General features: G+C 46.4%; 2 protein-coding genes across 2 annotated transcripts; both read right to left on the reverse strand.

Annotated features, from left to right (window-relative positions):
* Nucleotides 1–569: 569 nt before the first annotated feature.
* On the reverse strand, nt 570–7,475 carry LOC118770568 (alanine aminotransferase 2-like). The gene is made up of 11 exons (XM_036518318.1): nt 7,275–7,475; nt 6,522–6,611; nt 5,927–6,035; nt 4,702–4,835; nt 4,135–4,378; nt 3,793–3,872; nt 2,950–3,083; nt 2,062–2,236; nt 1,800–1,955; nt 1,120–1,232; nt 570–660 (listed from the first exon to the last, which is right to left on the reverse strand). Exons 1-11 carry the CDS (start codon nt 7,473–7,475, stop codon nt 570–572), a joined length of 1,527 nt encoding a protein of 508 aa, XP_036374211.1.
* Nucleotides 7,476–8,298: 823 nt separating this feature from the next.
* Nucleotides 8,299–19,986, reverse strand: si:ch211-221n20.8 (neurogenic locus notch homolog protein 1). Its single transcript, XM_036518330.1, has 21 exons — nt 19,977–19,986; nt 19,250–19,429; nt 18,957–19,082; nt 18,064–18,204; nt 17,078–17,203; nt 16,175–16,207; nt 15,600–15,722; nt 15,073–15,195; nt 14,349–14,471; nt 13,694–13,816; nt 13,022–13,144; nt 12,498–12,623; nt 11,900–12,025; nt 11,451–11,543; nt 11,012–11,107; nt 10,451–10,546; nt 10,159–10,254; nt 9,873–9,974; nt 9,328–9,433; nt 8,929–9,045; nt 8,299–8,819 (listed from the first exon to the last, which is right to left on the reverse strand). The coding sequence occupies exons 1-21, from the start codon at nt 19,984–19,986 to the stop codon at nt 8,741–8,743; spliced, it is 2,268 nt and encodes a 755-aa protein (XP_036374223.1). The 3' UTR covers nt 8,299–8,740.
* Between the last annotated feature and the right edge of the window lie 182 nt (nt 19,987–20,168).

Raw genomic sequence — 20,168 nt, forward strand, 5'->3', positions numbered from 1 at the left:
CTAGAACACAAGGAAAACAAAAGCACATGGACAGGGAAAAACAAAAACACAACAGCTAGGGGGCGGGAGCCCTGACACACTGGTTACCTGTTGCAGTGCATTTAATCTATTTTCCATAACCCTCCACCTTGTAAGATAAGTATGTTTGATTAATAGATTAAATGGTTCAAAACTCCATTCCAGTGCACTCCCTTCCCACTTTGATATACTCTAAAATTACAGATCCACCTATATTTCACAAAGCTACCTTACCTATTTGTCGTTGCACCTTCTAATATTAAGAAAAATAATATATTGTTCACTAAAATATTTTAATCAAATATGAATAATCTGAAATATGAAATATGTATAATTTATTATTAAACCGTGTTGCTGGGCTGGAGTACATAACAGCAGTTCTTTGACAGCACTTGTCTTTGAGTTTTTAATTGCTGTCAGATAAGTATCTTGGCATAGGTAAATGATTTGCGTGAAGGATGGGGTGATCTTTGATTTGAACGCGTCCTAAAAGCTGGGTGACTGTTTCCTCAAGGTGAGATGGCAGGAGATGTGCGATGACAGCAACCAGGTCAGGAGAACTCGCTCATGAACCTGAGGTGAAACGTCCTTAAACGTCCAAGCGCCTCCTCCATGACTTCAGCGGGAACCTTCACGTGCAACCTAAGATGTGACCAGCAGAGGGCGCTCATGACACAGACATAAATGGGAATGACCTGAACGGGGGCACTGAACTACAGAAACTACATCAAATTGGTGCGTGCTAGAACCCTAGCTAAGAATGCTACAATATGTTTTGCTAGCACTGTACTGTAAAACCATTAGCTTCAAGAACATGTTTGTTTAGGAGGCTGGTGTTGTTTTAGTTGGAAACACCATCAGATTAAATATACATATTTCTAAACCTGTGAAAATTCATCTCCCATCGTAATTGCTTTAAAGTAATGAAATTATAACTACCCAGCCATATTTTCAATTCAGCTGAGACTGCTTCAAGCTCGGCTCCAGCTGAATGGATGCTAGAAGAGGATGCTGCACTGTGTTTCTATCTCTTAGCTTGGTTTGCCATTTCTCCCCTATAATCTATATGCCCAGCAAACATGTAAGGGTTTTGAGAGGTACCTCATGTGGTGAATGCCCTCCCTCTGCCCAGACTCACACCCGGGTCCAACGCACAGCCCCACCTCCTCCAGCAGCCTTTTGCAGTACAATTGGTCTGCCTCAACCCCTGCCTCCTGGAGAGAAGGAGTGAGGGAGAGAGAGAGAGAGGGAGAGAGAGAGACATACAGAGTCAAAGACAGAGAAAGGGAGGCAGTGCAAGAGAGACAGACCAAGGGAGAGGGAGAACAAGAGGGAGAGAAAAAGGAGACAGACAGACAGGCAGAGTGTGACCAGGAGAAAGCGAGAGAAAGTCAAAGACAAAACCAAGAGAGACAGGGAAAGACAGTGAGAAAGAGAGAAAAAGAGAGTACACCAAGTTATACTGGGTCAGTTTAAATCACACCCTGAGTCTGGCAAGAACCCCCACCACTTCAGTCAGAATATAGTAGCAATTCTGAGACAGTCCCCCCACCCCACCTCTTCTAGTTCTCTTCATGTGACCTCCTGAAACCCAGCCTCATACCTGACCTTCAGACACCTGTTCATTAATCATTCTGATTTTAAAACGCGACGTGGTCCCTCCGGTGCCGTTTGTTGCCGCCCCCACATCTTTCTAAACCCCTTCATTCCCTGAATCCCCCCCCCCCCAGTTCCTACCAGAGGGGCCACACAGAGACAGCGTCCCTGGGCCCCATGCTCACCTTGGCCTGCTCCACCGCTCCTGCTGGGAGGTACAGGCGGGGGAAGACATTAACACCCCCCATTGCTGGCTGGCAGCTGACCCCTGGCAGGGCACTCAGAACCTCCTCAACCCGACGGACATTGCGGATCAAAGTTTCCTGGCTGGCCTGGACTTCCTGGGGTCAGAGCAGAATTTGAACGAATACAGATTTGGGGTGAGCAGGGTAGGTGTGCACGTAATGATTTGTGTTTAAGGGCTGCCTCTGTGCGCTGAGACCTAACCTCTGCGTATTGGCCATAGGAGGGATCTCCAGGCCACGGGGGGTCAGCCATGATGGCGAGGGCAATCTGACCGGTCACAGGGGCGCATATGTCAGTGCAGAGCAACATTTCGGCAAACAGCGCAACAGCAGGGTCAATGTTGAGCAGCTCCACGTACCCAGCTCGCAGACCACCCCTGGGAAAAGAGAGAACGCTGTGGCTCCTGTCCCGACAATGGCAAACCTTATTTTCCCTTTATTACAACAATGGAAGAATGTATTGTTAGGATACATGACATTTAAGTAGACTTCTGACTTGTGGTAGCAGTGTAGTATAGTGGTAAGGTGCCACTTTGCTACACGGTTCCCTGCTCGGGCACTGCTGCTGTACCCTTAGGCAAGGTACTTAACTCACAATTGCCTCAGTAAATATCCAGCTGCATAAATGGGCAGCATGTGAAAACTGGAACCTCTGTAAGTCGATCTGGATAAGAGTGTGTGCTAAATGGCAATAATGTAATGCAATAATTTTCCACCATGACTGCATGCGCATGTCCCAGTGGGTGGTCATACTTTGGCCCAGGCGCCTTTGCTCCAGTTCTGCTCCACTTTCAAGAGCTCTGGACATATGGGGGTCATTGATTAACCAGATGGCTAAACTTTGTCTGAATCCTGTGAATGTCCCTGGGTTTTGCCAGTGGGTGCAAACTGCAGTATGTTAATTTGGTGTGACTGCTTTGTATAACACCTTTGACCACTTCCCCTTTCAATAACCATGACATCAAAAAGAACACGCTCTATAGGGGAGAGCATTAATCGTCTTTAAGGGTAAACTGACATGGACAAGTGTAGAGGTAGAGGTTGGAGCCTTGTTCCTGAACAGATTTGTGCAAACAGAGTCGTCACTCACTCTCCTATGCCATTGGAGATGGAGTTGAAGGAGGCCAGCTGCACTGTGTCCGAGTACTGCGGGCCCATCTCAAACAGCACCCTTTTATAAGAGACAAACTCTACTCCTTCACCATGCACAGTATCCTGGTAAACCTGCAGACAGGAAGAGGGAGGGAGGGGAGGGAAAAGAGAGAGAAAGAAGGAAGGAGAGAAAGAGGGAGAGGGGGAGGTGAGAAGTGAAGAGAGAAGAAATGAGGGAGAGGGTGAAAAGAGAGAAAGAGAGGAGGGTGGTTGAGAGAGGGTGAGGCAGAATTAGGAAGGAAGGAGAGACGGAGGAGAGAGAGTGAGGTAGAATCAGGATGACAGAAGGAAAGAAAGAGAAACAGAGGAAAGAGGACAGAGAGAAACATACATGAAGGGAGAAGGACAGAGAGTAGGACAGGAAGGACAGATTGCTATTTAATGCTAGATCCACGACTGAACATCTCAGATATACCATAGGAGACACTGATTAGCTGGGAATTCCAAAAGACACTGGATGCTGATTAGCTGCTAACAGAGACATGTTACGTTTCAAAACCCCATTGGCTTGCTTCTCTCCATGAAAAGAAACCAAACTACCATTTATTTATCCTGTAGTCAAACAGTTGAATTTCATTCAATACCTGGATGTTTCAGGTGGCTGAATTCTGCTCTCTAACCAAAAGTCATACATGGCTAAAAGTTACAAATATATCCTCAGGTAAACCCACAATTTCAGTTTTGTGGCAAACAGATGACTTCTGAGGAAAGATGATAATCAGCCAAGGGGTGATGAAAAACAGAAGTGACATGCTGACGGAAAATTCAAACGTGTGATCACCTCGTTGGCTAACAGGAAGAGTCTCTCCTCAGCAGCCAATCGAATCACATCTTCTATTGATTTCCTGCTCTGCACATGACCTTTTGGGAGGTGAGAATAAGGACATTTTTAAAACACACTAGGGTGGTTGTTAGGGCTCTGAATCAATTTTCATCTGAGATGGTCTGATTTCCAGTTATCAGCAGGTGTCCTCAGCCTTCAGAAACTAGTGATTAGTTTAGAATTAGATTAGACTAGTGGTGATCTTTGTTGCAAAATTAGTGAGAACCCTCAAGGACACTGGTTGAGGGTCTCTGATGTACAATTTACTGTGTCTTGTTTAGCAGATAGATAATTATGCACCTGTGGGATTCCCTGGGTTGATGACATACAGCACCCTGGGGTCACAGTGCCCCCTAGAGGCTTGGAGGACCCTGCGGAGCTCGTCCACTTGCAGTGCCCATCCCTGCTCCTCACACAGCTGATAGGGCACCATAACCGCCCCCACCTCAGTCAGCACCATGGGGAAGGTGTAACAGGTGGGCACTGGGGTCAGAACACCTGTCTGAGACATGCCCTCACCCTGTGCCAGCAGTCTCAGTACCACCTGTGTGAGGAACAGGCAATATGAAAAGACAGGACCTGGACTGATGAGGATGACCATGAGGCCGTAATGACCTAATCAGCGCTGTATTTATTCATTTGTGCTTTGTTTAACGATTTTTCTTCAATTAATTTTATGTTTTGTTTTTATTTTAAAGTAATGAAAAGCATTGACACAATGGGCATGTATGTATTCAGTATTTCCTAAACAACATTTTTGGATAACCATATTTACCTATATTACGTGCATGCAAAACACTTCCATGAAGAACATCACCTGATGATTAGAGCAATTTCTGTTTTTTTTTTTTTAAATGTGTGTCTCACCATCAGCGCCCTCTGGGAGCCAGAGGAGATGAAGATGTCTTTGGGGAAGCTGGGCAGACCCCCGTCCCGCCGCGTGATGAACTCTGCCACAGTGCGTTGCACATGAGGGATGCCACAGGAGTCCGAGTACGAGCCTGAACGCACAAACACACAGGTGCATACACGGGTCCGCATGCAATCAATGTAGAGACACATGCACAAGCATGCAAGCATTCAAACAAACACAGAAACATACATACACACATACACATCAACAGATTCTCACACAAATGCATACAAGCATTCACGCCCACACACATGCGAACACACACACAAATACACAAATGCACAGTCACACGCAAAAGCACACAGTCAAACACATACAAGTATGAATACAGGGTCAAATACAGTCTTTCATTCACACACACACACACACACACACACACGCGCACACACACACACACACACACACACACACCAGGGTTTCCGTTAGCCGGTAATAACCGGTTTTTGCCTGGTAAAATTTATAAAAAACCATCAAATTAAAAGCTTACCGTTCAAAATGTCCGGTTATAATGCTCATACAAAACGTAGTTATAAATAAAGCTATCCCTAAACAGGACATTTGTTTTTTGACAGCAAAACAGCCAATTAACAGCCTACAGTACTTTTTTCCCCAAAAGGGTGCGCTAGAGTGGCTTCTCTCTGCAGAATCAAATTAAGACGGCACTGCGAAGTCGTCTGGAGGAGGAGAGAGTGACGCGGCATACGCGCATTGCAAGCTGCAAAGACACATTGGACATGTTTGATTTCAAGTCGGCAGCAGAGGACTTTGCCACAATGAAAAAAAAGGAGAGAATAAAATGTTACCTGGTAGTCTATAGGCTACATTTGATGCCATGTAGGCCTAACCTTTTTTTTAAACAGGCTACAGATGTTACAGGTTACAGATGTTTTGTAATAGCCTACATTTTAGCGGCTAATGTTGAGGTTTTGCTCAATCATTACTGTTCGTTTTGCATAGTCGTTACTGTTCATTAAATAGTTGAACTGATTTGAGGTCGTTGTCATTCTTTCAGGTGTACGTTATATTTGCATTTGTAACATAGACTGTTATTGAAACATGACCGGTAAGTTTCAAATTTGTCCGGTAAAATAAATTCTTTCCAGACACCGGACTGACAAGAAAAAGTCCTAGCAGAAACCCTTACCCACACACGTACACATGCACACACACAGTCCTTACCCACACTGTCCCCATCACACTCTTTCAGCAGCCTCTGTGCCCTCTGACATACATCAGCAGGCAGTTTGCCACTGTGAAGGAGCTCTGGATGCAGGCAGGCAGCAATGACCTGCAACAGAGACACCGACAGGTTCACTGAGACAAACTGAGACAGATCCAGAGACATACATGCAGATTCATATGGAGTGACAGAGGGACAATGAGACGGTCAAATTCAGAGGTTAGAGAGAGAGTTGGATAAACAGGTTGATAAAAATAGACTGACAGATAGACAAATGGACAGTGAGAGAGTCAAATTCAGAGGAAGATTTAAAAAGAGAGAGTTGGATAAACAGATTCTGCTAAAAAAAAAGACTGAGAGACAGGATAATATTTACGAACAGAGATTCAGAGGACAGACAGGTTCTTGTCAATAACAGAAAGAGAATGACAGAAATTTTGGTTGTGGATATCCTATCCAAGGTAATGTCGATGGCATTACCATATCATTTCACACAGCTCGACACACCCACTGGTATATCAACATACCCGCTGCTCTTAATCTATTTGCCACTGAATGCCAGCACATAGGAGGAGGGGTTTGGAACAAGGGTACCTGACGAACGAAGGAGAAGGGTTTCATTCCGGCACTGTGGAAATCATCCTGGGAGATGTCAATCACCTCCTTATAAGGCTTTTTCACACCCTGTGGATCATCGGACAGTCCAACAAGTAAGTTACATATTAGTGGATATGTACGGTAATTTACTTGTAGTATTGCTGTGGGAGTTTTATAAGATTATTGAGTCAAATCCATGTATACATAATGAATACTCCTTGAAAAAATAAAATAGTTAGCCCACCTCAACCCAAAAATTGAGCTTTGTAACACAACCAATATAAGACTCAAACACTGCAATTAGTATTGAAGTGTTACAACAGCATTGTGTGGTCACTCCAGATAAACTATATATGCATTGCTGTAAGACGGCAGTGTAACATAGTGCTAAGGAGCAGGGCTCATAACTGAAGGGGTGCTTGTTTAATTCCCCACTGGGGCACTGCTGCTGTACCCATGGGCAAGGTACTTAATCCAGAATTGCCTCAGTAAACATCCAGCTGTGTAAATGGGTAACGTAAAAATTGAAAAGAGTGCATGCTAAATGACAATAATGGAATGTAATTGCAAGTATAAAAAATAAAAATAAAGGATAGAGTATTTATTTTAATTGAAATGTCTCTCACTGCAGCAGCAAATGTCTGTTCACTGAAGCAGCTCACTAAGAAACAGCCTGTTCTCTAAGCAGTTCAGACAGTGAGTGCCGTTTCCACTCTTAGCACCTGGCTCAGGTGTGCTACGGTGTCTCACCTGCTGCAGCTCGGCTCTGATCTCCTCAGCTCGTCTCAGCAGCATATCCCCCTTGGGGGGTTGGATTTCTCTCACCCTGGGGTTGACCTCCTCAAGGCCTGTCTTCCTCCTGGGCTCAAACCCTGCTGGTTGATATGTTTTCTTCTGAGAAGCTTTCCCTGTAGTACTCTTCCAAGGTGAGCTTTCACCCTCATCTCCCATTATCTGCTCCTGGCTTGCCCTTTCCACACAGTATCCCTCCTTCTGCTCAACGCCTCAACCTGTGGCAACCCTCCTGGGAACCCCCTGTTATTCTTGATCTCTAAGCCAGTGCGGGTGCTACCCTATGAGGGTCTAAGCTCTAGGGTGCAGAGGAATAAATTGAGGAATTTTACATTGCCTGTTCAGCAGGTCCTTTTTGTGTTGAAGGCTTTCCACCCTGTGAAAGATAAACCTGTGTGGGACGTGTTCATGGAAAACACCTCCCCCCACCCACCCCACCCCTTCATGCACTGCCCCAGTTCAGCACAGACCTTCTGCAGCCTGTCTGAAGGTGTTAGTCTTCTCATACTATAGAGCAAAGGTGTTCCACAAGGACATTCATTAACATCACCCACTCAGCTAGTTACCTGAGACCTGTGACAACGGCTGCTGTAGGAAAGATATTGATGTTAGTGCTGTTATACAGTTACATATGGTGTTATTATACAGTTCTTTTGTGACCAGAGAAAACATCATCATTGTCATAACCATCACCACCACTGATTTCCTTGGTAAAAACAAACAGAATTACACAGAAAACATCTGGATACTGTGACAGATAGCAAAGCAGCAATGAATTCCAGACCAGGGACCAAGACAGCAATAAATAACCACAAGCTAAAATAATCAGATGCTTGTACAGTCGGAGGTTAGAGAATCATTTTTTACAAGTGCTGAAACACAAGGACAAGAATACTCAATGCTGGGTGTGACAAAGTGACACACAGACGTCCCTTACAAAAACACAGACATTTTTTATTCAGTTAATGCTGTTTTTCAGGGGTAATGAACTATATACGAATTGTGGTATAGAACTGTAGAATTGCAACTCATAGTCCAGGCAATGTAGGGACATGCAAAATGCACTTCACATGATTACAGTACTTCAGTGTTTCTCATTGACAAATGCACTGGGTCATGTGGAGAGGTTAATTTTTCATCCACTGCGTTAAATGAAGAAAGTCGTTGGTTGTCCAGGTTTGACATTGCAAACGAGTTGTCCCTTCTGGAACAGAATGCGGTTTGCTCCTGTTCTCGCTGTGGTATTCCTCTGTATCCTTGAGCCTAACTCAGCTCAGTTGGGTGAAGTCTTGTTTCACAAGGATCACACGGAGGTCAACACTGTGGGTTGCTCAATCACAGTGCAGTTTTCTGTAGTGGGTGTGTGTGTGTGTGTGTGTGTGTGTGTGTGTGTGTGTGTGTGTGTGTGTGTGGGGGGGGTGATCTCATCTCCCTTTCTTCTCAGGGCACTGGATTTTGTATCCTACCCGGTAGGCCTGCAGGTACACACGTGCCTGGTTGATCCTGGAAACAGCAAAAGTAACATCAGGGTCACATATATGAATGTATTAGGTGTGGTCTGTGTGTGTGTGGGGGAATGTCAGTGGGTGCACACACACAGTGGGTGTTTTACCTGTACTTGGTGCAGAGCTGGACTCCCAGGGGTCCACAGCGGTCCACGTAACTCTCTCTCACTCCCTTGCGCACTGCCCGAGCCATACTGACCACAGTGGTAACCACTGGACATGTCCTGGGACCAACATGGAAAATAAGACATGGATACAAGAGAATGGAGAGAGTTAGTTACAGACTGGTATACAGTCACAGACCGTACAGTGTACAGACACATCTCAGTTTGAGTTTTTCCATTAATAAAAATAAAGCAAATAAAAAAGACCTTTTCAGCATGAAAGATTTCAGATCCTCCTGCTCAAACACTAGAAGATCTAGAAGAAGAAATTAAGTACAGGTTTCCCTTTCTCTGAGGTTGTCCCTGTCTGTTGCCCCCATGTGGCAGGAGGCTGGTACTCACAGCTTTTCACAGCGCAGGCCAGCGGTGCCCTCAGGACAGGTGCACTTGTTGTGCGGGCTGCAGGTGGCACCGTGCTGGCAAGGTGGCACACAGGGTGTCGTCACCGCTGCGATCAGAACACAAACCCTGAGAGTGAAGGAACTGCAGAGCAGGGATTCTAACAGTCACCTATATCTCATTAATGTCTCTAACACTCAACTGTTTCACACCTGTTTCTCTGCTGTCTCATACTCAGTTGTGTCTCACTTCCGTCTCATTAATGTCCCTCACATTTACCTGTCTCTGACCTGTTTGTCTCTATGCTGTCTCACACTCACCTGTGTCTCACTCTCCTCTTTCATTAATGTGAAAGTGACTCTCACAGTCACTTGTCTCATACCTGTCTGTCTCTTGTCTCACACGCCTCAAACTCACCTGTCTATGATTCATCTCTCTCACACCTTTGACACTCGGCTTACTCTCGCTCACCTGTTTCAGATCTGTCTCAGACTTGTCTCTCACCCATCTGTCTAATCCACCTGGTGTCAGTCTTCTTTCACACTCACCTGTCTCACACAGGTCTCCTGTGAATCCACTGGTGCAGCGACACCTGTTGAGTCCCACACACACTCCACCATTCTTACATGCTGTCTGGCACTGAACTGGCTCTGAGACACACACACATACACACACATTAGGAGATGTTCAAACATCTGAGAGCATCAATAATGTGCTTCCTCACTGAAAGAAACAGTCCTTGGAAAGGATATAAGTGACTAAGGAACACAACTGTGCTTCAAAACAGTGTAATTAGACCTCCAGCCACAGACGGGAGTGTCGTCTGCTGGTTACCTATCTGACACCGGGCACCCTGCCATCCTCCACTGCAGGTGCACTTGTTGACATCAACACATCTCCCTCCATTCTGACAGGGCGGAGTGCAGAGGGCTGGAAAGACAGGCAGAGAGGGGGAGACAGGGAGCAAGGAGACAGAGAAAGGAGAGGGGACTTCTCAGACACTGCTAACAGGCAGGATTTTGGCCCTCCAAAGAAAGTTTTGACTATCCCTGGTCTGTCTTAAATCATTTTCATAGCATTACATACTCTGCTGCATATGAATGTGGTGCCCCCTACAGGTACTCACGGGTGAGGCACTGAGGTCCGGTGTAGTCAGAGGGGCACTGGCAGGTGTCTGGGCCCACACAGCGGCCGCCATTTGCACAGGGAAGCTCACACACCGCTGGGGGGCAGAGAGAAGAGTGAGAAGTGGAGGAGGGCTTGTCCTGTCTGCAGGGGGGCTGTCTGCAGGGGCGCTATTATTTGCAAAGACCTGTGTGGTATGAGTCAGTGAATTACCTGTGTTGTAGGGGACAGTCAGAGGGTTTACTGTGCTTTCGGGTACAATTGAGAGTTACATGAGCTATAGGGGACAGTCTGAGAGTTACATGTGTTACAGGGGAAGTTTCAAAGATACCTTTGCTATGGGGGGACAATCAGAAAATTCCCTGTGTTATATGGGATAGTCAGAGAATTATCTGTACTTTAGGGGACAGTCAGAGAGTTACCTGTGGGATGGGGGACAGTGAGAATCACCTGGGCAATGGGGACCAGTGATACTTACCAGTGATAGGGAACAGAGAGAACTACCTGGGTGGCAGAGGGACATGAGAACCATCCCTCTACGACAGGGAGAAAAGACAGTTACCTGTGTGACATCCGGGCCCAGTCCAGCCAGGGGGACACAGACACATGTTCCAGCGCATACAGGTGCCTCCATGGGCACATGGTGGGGAGCACATGGCTGAAACACGCAGACACGTGATGATCAAATGCACACGCATCCACACACACCATACATTAGTCAAACACACAGTCACACATGCTTCATTCAAACCTGTTCAGCTTGACACGCCCCACAGATTGAGTACACTAGATCAAGGTTAAAGGTCAAATTGCAGTTGTGAAATTAATTTAGTTTATTTCAAGAACAAGTGTGTAGGTTCATGTATTTGTATGGATATGTGTGTGCGTGTGTGTGTGTGTGTGTGTGTGTGTGGTTTATGGCTGTTGTAGTGTCTGTATGTTTACGCACATACACACACACACACACACACACACACCCACACACAAAACTTAGGGTTTACCTGAGCAGCCGGGTCCGGGGTAGCCAGCAGGGCAGTCACAGGAATTGGGGCCCACACAGACCCCGTAGTTCTGACAGGGGGGGTCGCACACAGCTGTGACAGCAGAGAAATGGAAACACCTGGGTCAGTGAAGGCCAGCTGCTCTGAGTAAACATCCATATTTAACTTTACTTAGAAATGAACTGAAGAGGATGCACTCCTTGAGATGAGGCATCTCCCTATCTTCAAGGATGTCCTGTACGGGTGCACGAAGAGGTCATGCAGGAAAAATGAAGGAAGGTGTTCACGCATGCAAGTGCGTGTGTGTGTGTGTGTGCGTACGTGTGTGCATGGGTATATTGAAATGGCTTGCAGATGAAGGTGCTGATAACACAAGAGAAACCTGCACAACACGGCCACAGACCGGTGCCTGCAGACAGCGGGGGGCCACGGCAGTGGGGGACACTCACGCTGGCACCTGGTCGGGTCGTCGGTGCGGGGCTCGTACCCCTCCCGGCAGCTGCAGTTGAAGGCCCCAGGGTGGTTCACACACACCTGCTCACAGCCACCATTGAAGTTGCCGCACTCGTCCACATCTGGGGGCAGGCAGACAGCACCTCTCAACATACACCTGCCCTTCCTCTCACTCTCCTTCACTCACTCTTTCCATCTCTCCCCATCTCTTCAGCTCTGTTTTTGTTACTTCAGAAATCGGTGGACCCCACACATGCTCGTAAATCTCCAGCTTCTCTTGCTTTCCCCTACCCTTTCTTCTCTAGGGCTCTTCCAGTATCTGTAATGTAGTGGCATCCTCACACTCAAAGGAAGCTCACAGTTACAACAGTTGCAAGATCATTTACAGAGAAAAAAACTCCCAAATGATTCTTCTGCAACCTGTTCTCACCTGTTCTCTCTTCCATCCTTCCTCTTCCTCCTTGTCTTCTTCTCTGTCCCTCTCATCACCCGACCCCCAGCCTCCCGCCCCATAACCTGACCTCTTTTTTCCTGGCTTTCCTCCTCCTAACTCTCCTCTGCTCTCACCTCCCTCCCTCATCTCCCCTTTCTCACCCAGACAGCTCCTCTGGTCCCCCGCCAGCTCCCAGCCTGCCTTGCAGCTGCAGTGGACACGCCCCTCTGAGCGTACGGTGCAGACGTGCGCACAGCCACCATTCCTGAGGTCACACGACGTCACATCTGACAGGGGGAGGGCCAGAGTCAATGACAAGAGTGATAAACACAGAGTTAGCAAGGGACATGAAGGGACAGACAGACAGACAGACAGACAGACAGACAGATAGGACAAACTGACTGGAAACTGTAGAGAAACAGCCAAACATGCTGAATCAAACTGATAGGATGAATAGACACAATGCAGGCAAAGGGACACATACAAAGAAAGACGTTACAGAGACAGAGTAAAATCAGGTATTGAGCATATGCTGCTGGGAGACATGCAAATGAAATAATATAACGATATCAACATTAACATCAACATTACCCACACGGACACATTGACACACACACACACACACACACACACAAACACAGGTGTCTGCAGACAAGGCTAACAAAGGTGAGGGAGGAAGACATACTGACGCAGGTGGTGTTGTCCAGGTCGAGAAGCAGTGGTTCAGGACAGTGACAGGTGTGCCCCCCGAGGGTGTTGGTGCACTCATGGGAACAGCCCCCTTTCTGAAGCTTACACTCGTCAATATCTGAGAGGAACACAACACCACCTGATAAGCAACACGTACAGCTTGGCAACTGCATGAGGAGCATTGACTAGTGTAACCCTGCGAGAGGACATCATATGGATACAGGTAATATAATATAGAAAAGATCTGCCTCTATTTTGGAACTGAATCTATTCTTTCAGGGCATTTGGTCTTGAGAGATCCCAGAGTCTGACTCCACTGCAAAAATCCCAGAGAGTTATTACATCCATTTATGATACAACTGCTTTGTAAGTGAATCCCAGTCAACACACATTTAAAGATAATGTGTATTATTTCAAGATATCTGTCATATGAACCAAATAAAAGTAACATTTTTATAGCTGGTTTACATCAAAAGATCCAGCTCTGGCTTCATTGTGTTCGGCTGGCACACAGACACTGGAGACTGCAGCACTGAACCAAACCGAACAGTAAAGTGGCATGGTGGTGTGATGCATTGTGAGTGACATTCAGCACAGACGCTTAGTATGACACACTCTGACTGATACCCAGCACAGACACTGGGGCGGTCTGGTCCGCAGTACTGACCCACACAGCTCTGGCCATCGATGTGCAGCTGGTACCCAGGTAGGCAGGAGCAGAGGAAGGAGCCGGCCGTGTTCGTGCAGACCTGATCACACGTCTTGTTCAGAGCCACACACTCGTTCACATCTGGGGGGCATTGGGAGAGCAAAAGATACTTGAGTATCAATCATTCAAACAGGTTTTTTTTTCTTACCCTGTCTTAACCCCACACATGAGCAACACTAAGACAACAGGCTGTAGACATACCATAGGGATCCCCAGCTGTGTGATGAGCCATGGAACTGTTCTTTCTATTGCTTTTATGGTCATACAGCCCAATGTGTACCATCTGCTGAGTGCCCCAATGAGATAACAACCCAGGTAATACTGAATAAATCCAGGTTATGACACATATAACTTTGCTGTGAGGAGAGGCTTTCAAGAAGCCGACAACCTTAATTTCCAGGGAACCAAACCCTGGACTTCACTCTACTCCACAGTGTAGTGATGTTACCACATTCCCAAAAGGCCTGGACTCTAAGTGAAGTGGGAATATCATGCTACAGAGCTCTTACTGGTGATGTCATCTTACCTGACAGGCGTGATCACTTCAAAGTCTTTTGAAGATCATGCAGATCTTAAAGTCGAAGGTAGAGAGTTGTACAAGAGCGCCCCCTACCTGTGCAATTATGCCCATCCGGAGTGAGCTCATACCCAGGCAGACAATGGCATTGGTAACCACCAGCCTTGTTACTACAGTTGTGCTGGCAGTTCCCATTGTTCACGGCGCATTCGTCCACATCTGGAGCCATGCCCAAGAAAAGCCACCAACAGGAAGAGAGGAGAGAACGGAGACCCCGTGACCCGGCAGAAGGTAGTAATAATGAAGACCTGGCCAGTATCAGGGCCTACTCATCTGGACGGGTCTGTCCAAGCTCATTCTGTTCCTGATTGAAAACTTAGCTGCCATGGTACTTCTGGTACAAATAATTCCTGATACAACCCTGCTGCCAAGTAAATTTCTGATATTAAACAAAGCAATGAAATAACGGTAGTGACGCTAGTCCAATGGGTTTTCGTGCTATATTTAACATTACATTACATTATTGTCATCTAGCAGATGCTCTTATCCAGAGCAACTTACAAAGGTTACAGTTTTTACATTGTTATCCTTTCTTCCAGCTGGATATTTACCGAGGCAATCCTAGGGTAAGTACCTTGCCCAAGGCCACAGCAGCAGTGCCCCATAGGATAATCAAACCTGCAAACTTTCGGTTACAAACCCTGCTCCTTACCACTATGTTACGCTGCCGCCCAATATATATCCATTTCTGTGTATGACAGCCTGTACAGAAGGTGGGGGACAGTGACAGAGGAACCCTTCAAAGCCTCGTCTCACTCACCGAAGCACGAGTAACCGTCCCCGTTGAAACCCTGGTAACACTGGCAGAAGTAGGAGCCGATGATGTTGCCACAGCGGGCGTTACTGTCACAGCCGTGACGACCTGAAGCGCACTCATTCTCATCTGGAGTGGAAGAGAAAAAGAGAGGTATAGTGAGAAAGGTGAGAGAGAGAGAAAGAGAGAGAGAGAGAAGGGGGGAGGGGGAAGGGGAAGAAAAAGAGAAAGTGAGAAGGAGTAATGCCTTTGCAAAGTTGCAGAACAGCAGTCATATATTGTTCACTGTATACACACGCCATAACCAACCACTGAGCAAACCATTTAATCCACAATATTTACACAACATAGACCTTTAGCATCACACATCACCACAGACACCCCCCTTACATTCAAAGAGTGAACTCCTCCTACCTTCACAGAGTGAACCACCCTTAGCCTGTCAGAGTGAAACCCTGACGCTAACAGAGTGAACCCCTCTTATGCCCACTGCATGAAGTCCTCTTACCCTCCCGGACTGAACCCCCTCTTACCTTCGCAGTGAGTGCCGTTGCCCCTGTACCCCAGTTGGCACACACACCTGTAGCTCCCCAGGGTGTTCTCACAGATGCCCTGACCAGCGCACACATCCGGGCTTTCCTTGCACTCATCTACATCTACCGAGTCAGCAGGAGAGAGGGGAGGGTGGGATAGGAAGGGGGTCGAGAATGAGAGAGGGAGGAAGTGATAACTTTACTGATACAAGGTGGCAACTGGTTCACTCATAACATTCTTTCAGTGTTAAAAAATGGCTGTGTGAATGTTATGCTGGGTAGCTGCTCAGGGATTAAAGGGAATAAGATACTGTTTATGTTTTTAATGTGTGTATACTGGATTTGGTTTGTTTTCTATTAAGGGCAAGTACCTACCACAGAAATAACGCAACTGAGAAACACCACATATCAGCTTATGAGTAGCAATCTGGGCTCAGTTGAATAGCAACACTTCTCAGCCCTCAGTTAGCCATGCAGGGCAGGTATTAAAATGCTGTGCACAAATCGCGTTCGACTCATGTGCAACTTTCTTCGCAGCCAAAGGATAAGAGTGTAGAAGAGAAAGAGCACAGTACCTTGACACACTCTGTATGCTGGACACACAGGACCTGAGAGGCAATGCAGAGGTAAAAGAAAGAAGAGATAGAGGAGAAGAAGAGAAGAAAACAGGAGAAAGGAGAAGAGAGAAGAACAGGAGAGGAGAGGAGAGGAGAGGAGAGGAGAGGAGAGGAGAGGAGAGGAGAGGAGAGGAGAAGACAACAAAAGAGGAGAAGGGAGGAGAAGTAGAAGACGAGAGTAGAGGAATAGAGAAAAAGGGAAGAGAGGAGAGGAGGAAAGAAGTGGAGAGAGGAAGAGAGAGGAGGAAAAAGAGAAGAGCAGACAGGAGTGAAAAGAAAAGGATGGAAAAAGAGAAGGAAAGAAGAAAAGAAAGAAAAGGAGAGGACAGTTGAGAAGAACAGAGAGAGAGGAGAGAAGCGCAGAGAGCAGAGGACACAGGGCAATAAGTACAGGGGAACAGAGAAAGCCAAGCAGCGGGTTAAAGCTGGGCCTGACAGCCTGTCACACAGCATGCAGCAGAAGAACGCACCATGCAATCACATGGTGAACACGTGAGCAAGCATCCTACACAGTCATGCCAAATATATTCACAGGCACAACACAAAGCAAAACATAGCAAAAAAGAGGCCAAACTGCAGGCACACTACTTAAGAGGGCAGGAACAGCATGCGGTACATATGCCATGAGGCCCGGGCCTAGTGCCTGGTGACAGGAAGCAGGGTCACTCCCGCAGGCCATCTGGTCGTGCATCAAGAGCAACTACATCCTGAACAGCAACGTACACAGAGGAAGTACATAAATACACTAAAAACAGTTTGTGTTTTACCCCCATATATAAACTTGAGAGAGACTCAGAGGAATACTGGGACTGTTGACAACACACCTTCACACATTCCGTAATTACAGACAGGCAGACCTACCCACACACGCCGGAGTCTCTGCTCTGAACCCCGGCTGACACTGACAGAGGTAGCTCCCCGGGGTGTTGATGCAAACGTTCCCAAACTCTCTGCGGCACTGCTCCTCGAAAGTGCACTCGTCCACATCTGACAGAGAGAGCAAACACAATCGCTGATACACAGACTTAGACTGTAAGCAACCTAGAGCGCTCACGCATTCACACTTGCACAAACTGACACACAGACAGCACAAAAATACAAAGCACCTGATTGTGATGTGCACGACATACACACACCCACGCAGAGACACACTGACCCTGACATATACAATACATACTTGATATAGGCAGCAGTGTGGTGTAATGCTAAGGAGCAGGGCTCATAACCAAAAAGTTGCTGGTTCAATTCCCTGTGGGGGCATTGCTGTTGTAACCTTGGGCAAGGTACTTAACTCAATACATGTATAAATGGATTAAACTGTAACCTATGTAAGTTTTTCTGGATAAGAGTTTCTGCTATATCAGAATAATGTAATACGCACAGCATAAATATGCTCACACAATACACAAGTACTCATCCAAGCATCCACTACATACATATCTGATGTATATGTGTGCGTGTGTGTGTGTGATACACAAACCCTGACATGTGAGCATAATGGACACAAGCCTGATATAGACTCACACACACACACACACACACACACACACACAAGCACAACACAAAAATCCTGACATGCACGCAACCTACATAAAAACATACTGTGAGATGGAGCCCAGCCATAATGCCTCCCTATACACACGCCTATACTTCCCTCTCTCTCCACATGCAAGCAACCCTTTCCCACTGGATGACAATCAAGCAGCTTGGGATGGTGTTTAACATTTTGCTTATCACATCAGAGGCAGAGACACAGCAAAAATCTAGGATCAGAACTCGCAACCAGAAGGATTCAGGTTCAAATTCCCAAGTTGAATTTGCCATTGTTGCTGATCTGAGGTCCTCACCGACACAGGTGTGTCCGTCCAGAGCCAGGACGTACCCCACCGCACAGGAGCAAGAGAAAGACCCGGGAGAGTTCCTGCACTTGGCCCCGCCCCGACAAGCCTGCAGGCCAGTCACCTCAGCCAGAGCGCATTCATCCACATCTGAAACATGAAACATGCACAGTCCAGGTGTTTTCAACACCTATGATACATATAACGCAACATACTTTAAACACTCTTCTGGACATCTGTAATACATCCAATACACGCTTGTTTAGAAATACTTTTCAACATCTTTCACACACAGCAACAAGTAGACATACTTTTCATTCCACACACAAAAACACCTGGGGAGAGCACTCAGGCTATGCAAGTTCTTTATCCTTAACTTTCCCTTTAATTCTTTCCCTAAAACCTTTTAAGGTGTTGCATTTTTGTACATTTAGACAATGAAACAAAATGTGTCAAGTTCACTGCTCACTGAAACTACTGAAATATATTGTGTTAGAACTTATAAAAACTGTTACAGACATGATCGTATCACCACACAACACAGCAACACAACACAACCCAGACATTCATTAACACTTCACAGCATGTGTGGGACACACAACCCAAACACACACTTTACAATGCCTGAAACACACAGAGTGCAATATAACACTCATACATCCAGACAGACTTTACATCGGAAGGACAAACACAAGATATTAAACCACAACTAGCATATCAAATGCCACATACACACTATCTGTCTGTACAATCCTGATAGGAATGCTATTATTGTTTCCTCTCCTACCCCCTCCAACTCCCCAATATCTGAGCCTCTGTCCCACCTCCGACTCTCACTGACTCTGACTACAAAACCAACACCTGCTCCATCAACCCCCACTGCTAGACCCTTCTTTACTCACCCTGGCAACCCTCCAGCCCCTTCAGGTAACCACGGTGACAGCTGCACGTGTAGGAGCCCTGCGTGTTTGTACAGTTGGCATGGAGCCCACAGGGGCCCGGGGCCTCCCCCGCACACTCATCCACATCTAAAGAGGAGACGAGGAAGGAAGAATGAGAGAAAGCAATGAATGAAATGAAAAGAGAGAGGAAAAGAGTGAGGAACTGTGGCAGAAAGAAGGAGAGGAAGGGTAAGAGAAAGGATGGAACAAGGAGTGAGAGAAAGAGAGGGAGAAGCGGGGCCAACGTGACTCACCCTGGCACTCTGCTGCCCCCTGCTGTCTGAACCCTGCAGGACAGGCACAGCTCTCCCCCTGTTTTACCAGCTCTCCAGGACAGCCGCAACCTTCGCTACCCCCCAGGGGCACCTGGCCCTTTGGGCATGCAGGGGTCAGCTCTAGGGCAGGGCCTGGGGCCCCTGTAGTGGGGGAAGGAGCTGGAGAGACAGGCAGGTGGAGCCAAAGAGAGAGGCAAAAAGGGGAATGCAAAATAAAATGCATGTATTATTCTATAATACTGTGGAGACAAACATAGGACAAATCCATAGAGCACTTTACAGTTCATGACTTCCAATACACAACTACATGTAAACATTCTCATTTGAAATATTAACAGAACATTATTCACCAATTAGAGTATTTAACGATGGTAAAAGTGTTGTTCTCTTAAATGAGGGAATTGGACACTAAATGCAATTTGGGAAGACAGGAAACATCCGGTGTCCTTGTGTGTGAGAAGTACTGTACAGGTACAGTTTGTACAGTTTGTGGGGAATTATACGTCAGGACAGCGAAAGCTGTTGTCCACCAGAGGTTGAAGACCAACCTCTTTAGAATTTATTTCGCCTCTCTTAGCAACTTATAGCACTTCAATTTTGCATATTACTGTAGGGCATTATCACTCTTTGACGCTTGTTGATGAAATTTTTGATTATTGGAGCACTTAGTGTGTATTCAGTATGGCACCGGATATTGTAGCCCTACACCGATCCATGTCCAGGTGTGGTTTGACATTTCTGTTGTTCATATGTCCTTACTGCATGTAATTATCTACGTCTGTGCTTTGTAAGTGTCTCTGGATAAGAGCAACTGCAGAATGAACAGATGTCAGAATGTAAATGTGAAATGTAATATGTAATGTATGATGAAAATGCAACTCATGTCAGAAAAGTTGAG

Source organism: Megalops cyprinoides, chromosome 2, assembly GCF_013368585.1.
Source record: "Megalops cyprinoides isolate fMegCyp1 chromosome 2, fMegCyp1.pri, whole genome shotgun sequence".
NCBI classification, from domain to species: domain Eukaryota; kingdom Metazoa; phylum Chordata; class Actinopteri; order Elopiformes; family Megalopidae; genus Megalops; species Megalops cyprinoides.